Below are 9,698 nucleotides of genomic sequence, written 5' to 3' on the forward strand. Positions count from 1 at the left end.
ACAGGCACGTAATTATGCTGCTTCTGAGGAGTAACAATATATTCTCATGCATCTCAAAATTAAGCCCCGCTGACTTCAATAGCCTTATTTTCAGGAAAGGGGGGTATAAAACTAGATCATGCGGCACATCGCTAATCCCACCGGGGATTTATCGCAAGGCAAACACAATACTGTAGTTCAGGGCAATCTCTTTGTAGGCATTAGATATTTCTGAGAGCAGAAAAGCAACATTTGGAACTTTTAAGTATCCCAAAAGCGGCATGGACAGTAAATCGGCAGCGGTTAAGACCAAATGCCCTCAACCGATTTCTCTTGTCATTTCGCGGGGCGATGTTGCGTTGGGGAATAAAAAAAACCCGACGCGGTTATCCGAAACGATAAAGATTCCGTCTTTTAAAAAAGCCTTCTATGCAGCTGTGGTCGCCCGACCTAGCGAACCACCAAGTCGCCAGCCAGTTCTATGGCTCGGATCGAGCCCGCCCAAAAACTAGGGTTAACTGTAATAAAACTAACCACGGTTATCTTGCCCTGGGAATTGCGACCATCCGATTCAAAAAGAGTCCCAGTCAGCCGCAGGTCCTCCTTCTTCGGCGGCTGTCATTTAGGTCGACACATTCTCTGTATATGGTTTATCCAAAGTGCCGTTCGGCCACCCCGAATTTGCTAAAGACTCACCCACCTGCTCTCCAAACTGGGTGACAGGCAGAGGCAGAGCTGGGCTCGAACGAGGAAAGGAGCAGCTTTCAGAAATCTGAGCACAAAGGGGAGGGGGAAGGAGGAGGAGGAGGAGGACCTTGGCACTAAAAGGCGATGGCCCGAAGCGAAGCCCCCCACGGGCTAGGGTTGGTCGTGGGGCATTGTGGGAGCGCCTTCCTAGCCGCTCGGCACCCTTGTCGTGTTTTTTTTTTATGTCCCGCGCGTGGAAATGAAGGGGGGGGAACCTATTAAACGGGGCACCGGGGACCAGGAGGCGCAAAGCTCGTGTTCGTTTTGTTCCCCCCTCCTCCCCCCCCCAACTACTCCGTTCCCGCCCAACCCGGTCCGAATCGATGCGCGCTTTGGAACAAAAGAGAAAGCCTCGAGCGGGGGGGGGGCTTTCGAGCAGGTTGCAAACTTTGAGGGAAGCAGCTTCGCCGCGCGCCCGGCCCCTTTGCAAAGTCGGCTGCAATCCGCTTATTACTATTCAGAGAAGTGAGAGGAATAAAGAGGGTGCAAGAGGAACCCGCTAGGAAGTCCTCCGCCAGCCTTTCTGGGAGGGAAAGGGAGGGAAGGGCTCGGCGGTCCTTTTCTGCCCGGCTGCCCGGTTGACTATCTTTAGAAGAAATTCAGATTCGCTGCTGACCGGCTGTAGGCTATAGAAGGAACAGATGGAGAGCCGAGTTCCTATTTTGGTGTCTCAGCTGGCTCGCCTCGCCGCCTCCTCCTCCTCCTCAGGCCAGGCCCCTCTGCTCCCAACAAGGCCATGCTCAGCTTCTGCCGTTCAGCTCCCCTCCCTCTCGTCCCCAGAGAAACCTTTGCCTGCTGCTTCTGGGCCTCTGAGGCAAAAGGAAGGGTTGCCTTAAAAGCGTCTGTTGGGCTACGAATGGTGGCCGTTTTGCTTCCAGTATCTAAAGTGGAAACAATAGCTTTGCTTATCCAGCGCTCAGCGGGGGGGGTGGCCTGGGGAACACTCCTGGGGTATAAAATTGCTCCATCTCCTGTTCCTGCCCAGCAGCTCCCAGAGATGCTGCAGAAGCTGTGATAGCAACATGCTGGTTATAGAGCGTTTCTAAATAGTCTTTAGCCAGTTTGGGTAGGTAATGGTTAAGGCAGTGGTTCTCAACCTTTTTAATGCCGCGACCCCAACCAGTCGTAAGTCGAGGACTAAACCGGTCGTAAGTCGAGGACTACCCAACCGGTCATAAGTCGAGGATTTTCCCTGCCCGGGAGCACCATGCATGCGTGGTTCCGCCCCCTGCACTGGCCGAGGCATAGCTGGCAAGTGGCAGAGACGGAGCAGGCCGACCACCAGCTGGCCCAGCCCAAGGGAGGTAAGGCACCCGCCGGAAAAGGGGAAAAAAATGGCGGACAAAAAAAATGGCGGACAAAAAAATGGCGGACAGCCTTGCTTGGCGACCCCCATGAAATGGTCGATCGACCCCAAATGGGGTCCCAACCCACAGGTTGAGAACCACTGGGTTAAGGCATCAGACTAGAAACTGGGAGTTCTTGTCTTGTCTTCCCCACAGCCAGTTGCATGACCTTGGGCCAGTCACTCTCTCAGCTCTAAAAAGGAGGCAATGGCGAATCACTTCTGAAAAATCTTGCTGAGAAAAAGTCCAGGCAATGGCCTGGATCAAGACTGACTTGAAGCCATCACCACCCTTAATTGCTTCCTTCCTTGGTAAGTAGAGTCTGTCAACCAAGAATGAAGGGCATGATTCATTATTTTTCTGGTTTTCCTGTCCAAGGAAGACTAGACCAACACTCACCCACATCCTAGATGAATATATAGCCCTGATGAAATGTAAAAAATAAGCGGGAGAATGTAGTTTACAAAATTGAGTATATTGCTGAAAAGCCCTGTTTCTTGCCATTCTTTTCAGAAAAGACAATAATTGAAAAAATTACGAGCAACATATAGTATATATAATAGAAATTCACTTAGCAAATGTGGCATAGATTTGTTCCTTCAACATTGTAGGGACATTATTTTCCACAGAATCCATAATTTTGTTTAATTTTTGCTTTTTAATTATAGTAATAAAGAGAAAGAGCAGAGCACAAAGAAACTTTTTTCTCTTCTTTGTCATTGTATCTTCACCATCATCAGAATCTATAATTCTTGAAAAATTCCAAATACTAGGAATACTAGAAAGAACGTAAAGAATTAAATTTGGGACAAACCTATGGCAGCTTAAGACTTGTTTATCTATGACAGTGGTGGCGAACCTATGGCACGGGTGCCAGAGGCGACACTCAGAGCCCTCTCTGTGGGCACACGTGCCGTCATCCCAGTCCTAGGCCTTCAGCTGGGTTTTATAAAACCTTTTCGCTTTAGGCCTCCGCTGCCGTGTGCAAAAAAAAAAAAAAAAAGGTTCAATCAATCAGTCAATTTCAACTTCTCTCGGGGGGAAAAAAAAGATCTTGCAAAGTTGGAATTGATTGATTGAACTTTTTAGTTCCACCCAGTCTGCCTTTACCACAGCGGCCACGCCCAGCCAATGGGCCACACTCACCCAGCACTCCACGATGCATAAGTGGGTTTTGGGTTGCAGTTTGGGCACTCGGTCTCTAAAAGGTTCGCCATCACTGGTCTATGAAGATTCTCAGTCATCCAGGTCATGGTTGTCCCAAAAGTGCCTTTTGAAAAAGCACCTTTGGATTGAGACTTGTTTCAGGAATCTCAAAGAAATCATATAAAGCATCCAGAGAAACAATGATTTTTGGATTTTGTTCTATATAATACTGTTATATCAATTTCTTCTATTTTTTTTTCTGATCCTACTAGATCTAGCAAAGAGGGCATATTTCAGATCCCCTCTATTAAACAATGTCATCTTGTTGAAAACATAATGCCAGTGCCTACTTGTGGAACAGCATACTCAAGAGATCTGGTTGGTCTCAACCCTGTTAGCCCTTCATAAGGTTCTCAAGATCAGGCTGTTTCCTCAGACATTTGGGCCAGAAGGTTAGGGAAACACTGTTGCTGATATGAGTTTAAGATTAGAATGTATTATTTCCCTCAAGAGTTATTAGATATTACTTATAACTGTTGGTTTTTAACCTTTTACACCACCCAGGCACTGCTCTGAGATAGGGCAGCCAAATGAATTATTCAAATAATAAATAGCAGAACTCTGATAGTTCAGTTATAAATCCTGCCCAAGATGGATGCACAATGGTTGAAAGCACAAGCAATAATCCATGGGCCAAGATAACTGTTAAAATCAGCATTCACATTTATCAAATAAGCAGATCTTTACACCATGTAATAGGGTCCTCATCTATGTTGGGAAGGAATGCAAATTAAGCTTCATTAAAACTAGGGGAGAAGAATTTGTTAGAAAAAGCTTTAATATATAGTATCCCCAACAGAGGAAGAAATAGAAAACCAATGTTCTTTTTATACTAATCAGCTAAACAACTGTTAGGTCCTATTACAGTATGTTGTTTCTGTTGATTTATATAATCGCTATATTCTACAGTTAAGGCAAAATATTTAACAGGTAGATTCAGTAATAAAATATTTAATTGTTATCTTTATAAGCATACATCTTAAATAAAAACTACAAATGGGATAAATTAATCATTGTTATTTTAAATAGTACACATGTTCCAAAAGTTCTAGTAGGCACATAGTATTTCAAAGAATAACAAGTGAAATATGGATTTCTAAGCAAATTCATTGTTCACTATATCAAATGTACTCAGTATCTGAATTTTAGCAGATAGTTAAATAATCTACTCATTAAGACCAACATAAATTAATATCTGAGAGGAAGCTAATATTGAGCTAATCTTTTTTTCTTCTTTCACTAATTTTAAACTAAAAAAATACATTATCCATATATACAATTCCACATATTAAACCAATTTTCACACATTCACTTTTTGCAAAGGCTAAAAGATCAACACAAAACTGCTTTATCTATTTATGCCCTTTTTCAAAACTTTCAGATATAATTTTCACATTAAGAGGAGTTTGGCAGCACCTTTTCTAACTAACCAATCTTATTAAAAGGCATAAATTGTCATGAACTGAGTTTCAACTTATGAAGGCTTATGCCTCTAAACAACAGTTACTAGTTGGAAAGGATGATGTCATTATTATTTGCACATAGACTAATACAGTCCTCCTCTTCCAGTATCTTCATATTTCTAACAAAATTACATAAAAAGAAAGATTATACCTCACAGGTATTGGCAAAGATAAATGTGATGCCTTAGTAATAGATTGAAGCAGTAATTTTATATTTGTGGCACTGACATTATACTCTTCATTTTACATAATTCTTTAAAGGATTCAATTCTAGGTAGTTTACTTAGGAATAAATCCCACTGGCCTAGATTAGGGATTATTTCTCAGTAAACATGCACAGAATTGAATGGGATTCATATAAAGTATTTTGCTTATGAAAAGAAATACATATCTTTCATTGCATCATCTCATTTGCATTCTTATGGTTTATTTGCAGATAAAACCAACACTTTTATGGACAGATATTATTAAACAGTATTCAGTATTGCCCACATTTATTTGTAATGGTGCATTACCTTTAACCAGATTGACTGATGTAGAATATATTTGTTAAATAGGAGAAAAATGGGTATGAGCTTATTTTTATTTGATGCCACTAAACTGCAATCAATTGTTGTATTGTAATTGATTACAGAAAATAATCTGGGTCTCTACAGTTTTACAGGACTATGAAAGTATTTTTCAATTTTAAGAAATAATGTTCTGTTATTTTTCTGAAAAGCAGCAAATGTTGGCAATTATTTGAGTGAGAGTTCCACTCACATAATGGGATTTGCTTCTTTTTCCTCTTTACTGATAAGAGCTAATTTGAGTGTATGCTATCATGCCACAGGCCAAATGGCTGCCCAATATATAATTAATCAGATCCTACTATCATATATCATAGAACAGACTTTAATAGTTCATCTGAAATGATATTGATGACTATTATATTTAATAATTTTGGCATCTGCTTCATTAAATTATTCATTCTATTAACCATACACTGATTTTGTACAAGGAAAGGGAAGACAATCAATTAAAATTATGTAAACAAAACGTGATTTTTCTAATATCTATAAAGAAAGGATTCTACTATGAGAAAGTCAAGACAGTAGCACCAATTTGCTGTTGTTAAGCTAAATGGGAACTATTCTTTTATAAGCAATTCTAAGTAGGCAAGAATCTCAACACCAGATGACCAAACAAGAACTGATGCGTCCAATGGAGCAAGATCCTGAGCTAATTGAGAAATCATTTTCTCCAAAATATATCCATGGCGTGGCATAACAACATCGCTCTTTTTTAAACACATCACAGGACACAGATCATTCCCACCATCACCTATATATACAATTTGTGAGTATTTAACTCTTGACGTTAAACTGCTTTCTAAAAATTCTTCTAAAACTTTCCTCTTACACAAATTTATGGGGCACTTTGTACAATCATGGATATGACAATTCTGCACAGAAAGATAGCCATAGCTATCAAAACTTGCAGGGTTTGTAAACACTTCATCAAATAGTTGAAAAACATTTGCTGTTTTTAAAATCCAGTCAATAAAGACAGTATTGGAATCTGATATAATTATGCAATCAAAAAAGCCTTTGTGTTTGCCAATAAAATCTAAAAGATCTATCATTCCTGAAGTAAATGGGATTGTTGTCATAGTCCTTTTCATCTCTTCTTCTCTTACTCCATTATCTCCCAGATATTTAAAAACTCTATCCATGTATTCCGTCCAGTGTCCTTTTTGATAGGAGTTTTTTATTTCATCAGGAATTTTTGAACCAGGTGCACATTTAACAATCCAGGTATCACTGTTCTCATCTACAATTGTATGATCAAAATCAAAAACCAATAGAAATCTCATTGTTGTTGGATATAAGTATAATCTGAAAATGAGAAAAATAGTTTAATTATGAATGAAATCATTTATATAATCATATGTTAATAGTTTTAAAAAGACAATTTTCAGCAAGAAAAATCATGATATTTCTAAAAATGCATCTGAATGCTTCTCAAAATATAAGAGTCCAAGCTGGATACTGTTATACCAAATCAGTTTGTTGTGGCATCTAAACTGGGCATCATTTACATAGAGCATAACCTGGCATATGTTTCAGACATAATGTCCACAATATGTTTTATACAATGTATAAGCTATAAACAATGCAGGAAGTTAGCGCTACTCAAAGCATGTCAAGTTTTCATTTTAGCCCTCTGTATGTGATATTTATATTGATTTACCTTACGTAACAAAGAATATACAATAAACTATAAAATACAGGTAGTCTCACTTAATGACCAGTAGTTTAATAACCATTTGAAGTTATCATGACTTCCAAAAAGTTAATTATGACCCATCCTCGATGTTATGATTAACACACACCCAAACACGCACACCACGGTCATGTGATTGCATTTTGGACACTTGACAACCACCTCACAGTTATGACCAGTTGCATTTTTAAAAAAACAACAACCACAATACATAAATGATACTCACTGGATGATGTTTGAAACTTGAATTCATTGGAGTAAATCAAATAGAGTGAATTTATCTCAGTTCTGCCAGAAAATGACTGCAAGCCACTTAACTGTACAGAGATAGAGAGAAGAAAATGTATGGTCTTATTCTGATCTGGTTTGAACTCAGAAAGACACAGGTTTTCCCTCTGCATTTTAACAACAATCTTGTGTGAGACAAAATTTGGCTTAAAGGTAAATTAGGCCAATCTTAACCTGTGAAGTTCATGGATAAACAAATACAAAGCTCATATTTCACAGTTTAGTTCTTTTGGACCTCTCGGCGGCTTTTGATACTGTGGACCACGGTATCATGCTGCGGCGGTTGGATGGGTTGGGAATGGGGGGCACCGTGATGCGGTGGTTCTCTTCCTTCCTCACCGACCGTACGCAGTCTGTATTGGCAGGGGGACAGAGGTCGACCCCAAGACCCCTAACTTGTGGGGTTCCACAGGGGTCGGTCCTCTCTCCACTTCTGTTCAATATTTATGTGAAGCCGCTGGGGGAGATCATCCGTGGCTTCGGGGTGNTCCAGCTTGCGGGACTGGCCTAAGGGATTTTAAAGGGGTTTTAATTACTTTTAATCTGACAAATTTAAATATTTCTTTTTAATCAAATTTTAATTAGGTGTATAATATGTTAGTATTTTATCCAATTGTCAGCCGCCCTGAGTCCGCAAGGAGAAGGGCGGGATATAAATGTAATTAATAAATAAATAAATAAATAAAATGAGATAACTGTATGCAACAAAGGGGACTCTTATTATCAAACAAAGGCCAGATTCTACACATCATAAGAATATAGTACATAGATTTTACAGATATTTCCAAAACATCAACTCCTTGAATCCATTTGTAGCATGGGATTTTAAATGAAAGAGCTTAGTACTTTCCTCCAACCAGGTTTCATCCGAATATGTTGGAATAACAATGGATGTCAACTATTAGAGCTAGAAGGCATTCAACATCACATTAACATGAACCTAACTTTAGAGTCTCATTGTATGGATTTTACTTTTTAAAAAATCTTGGCTAGAAGATTTGACTGAAAAGCTTCAATTGTCTTTGAAATTCACCAAACATGCCTGGACTCAGTGACTTCCATATTCTTTTTCGCCGAGCCCTGAAGGCCCATCTATTCCGTGCGGCCGGCCTGGCGTAGTTTGATTATGTTTTAGCGGGTTTTTTTTGTATGGGTGTGTTTTTAGAACAGGCCCATTATTTAATTTGATTTTAGAACTGCCTATATTTATTATGGTTTTTATTATCGCCTGTTCACCGCCCTGAGTCCCGTAAGGGAGATAGGGCGGTATATAAATTCAATAAATAAATAAATAAATAAATAAATTCTGTCATGGAATCACTTTCAAAATACTGTAGCATACAAGATCAAAGCAAGCTGAAAAGAAATGTCTGGGCAATTAATGTAGCACTGAATCTGACTTGCTTTTGGCTCTCTTTGGAAATAGGCAAAGAACGGAATGAACATCTATTACTCTCCTGAGTAATTTACAGTCACTGGAGCAAATACATTTACATTTAAAAATAAACGTTTAGTTATAAGATCAACAAAAGTACTCGTTCTGTCTGCAAGCCCCGGACAGCCTGGCAAGTATGAACTATCAGAGAAGCAATTCATCTTGTTCTTAGGGACAAGAGTCGAATGTAAGTCAGAAATAGCTCAGAGCTTTGCCAAGCATTAGCACATAGTAGGGTCAGCCAGGTGAGAATCTGTGCAGTACAGGCCGCATTTGCAAACGCTAATGAAAGAGCCCGTATTTCGCTAAGCTTTTCCACTGCCCGCAGCAGTCTGTAAACATTTTAAGGTTCTTTTTGCACGATCGGTATCTTTACAAAAGCCACCAACCGCTATAAAGGCGACCCATCAACCCGTCAGATCGCTCCTTCGCACGGAGTCTTAGGGAAGCAACGCTGCCAGGGACGCCGTGGGAAAACGAGCCGCGAAAGACGCGCGAAGGCTCCTCGCGTGCACAGCAGCCACTCATTGCGAGGCAACTAAACAGCTCCGACAGGAGGCCAAAGCCGGCCCGAGGACTTGCCTGGGCCACCGGCCCTGGGGACGCCGCACCAAAGCCTATCCCTCGGAGGCAGCCCGTCTTCCGAGTGCACCCTCCCGGCTTCGGCCCAAGCCTGGGGACAGGGCGAGAGAGAGCAAGGCGGTGAGGGCGGAAGCAGTCAGCCTACACAAGTAGGCGGAAGAGAGAATCCAGCCGGCCGTAGCCCGAAAAAAAATGAGAGGAACCGAGGAGGCGGCCTACCGGCGTCCGACTCAACGCCCGGGACTCAACTGACTGCCCTGCAACGTCGTTGCACGTCAGATCACGTGAGCGCCCAAACAAGTCTCGCCCCCCCCACCAACCCGACAGCAGAGCGTCGCGTAACTTCGCCACGCAGCGGTTCCTGGTTGCCTAGCAACTGGCGAACAC

General features: G+C 41.2%; 1 protein-coding gene across 1 annotated transcript; it reads right to left on the reverse strand.

The window, feature by feature from the left end:
• Positions 1-4,038: 4,038 nt before the first annotated feature.
• Positions 4,039-7,252, reverse strand: PHOSPHO2 (phosphatase, orphan 2). The gene is made up of 2 exons (XM_015819171.1): positions 7,233-7,252; positions 4,039-6,618 (listed from the first exon to the last, which is right to left on the reverse strand). The coding sequence occupies exon 2, from the start codon at positions 6,594-6,596 to the stop codon at positions 5,871-5,873; it is 726 nt and encodes a 241-aa protein (XP_015674657.1). The 5' UTR covers positions 6,597-6,618; positions 7,233-7,252; the 3' UTR covers positions 4,039-5,870.
• Between the last annotated feature and the right edge of the window lie 2,446 nt (positions 7,253-9,698).

This window comes from Protobothrops mucrosquamatus, unplaced genomic scaffold (genome assembly GCF_001527695.2).
Source record: "Protobothrops mucrosquamatus isolate PMUCROS unplaced genomic scaffold, P.Mucros_1.0 scaffold866, whole genome shotgun sequence".
NCBI classification, from domain to species: domain Eukaryota; kingdom Metazoa; phylum Chordata; class Lepidosauria; order Squamata; family Viperidae; genus Protobothrops; species Protobothrops mucrosquamatus.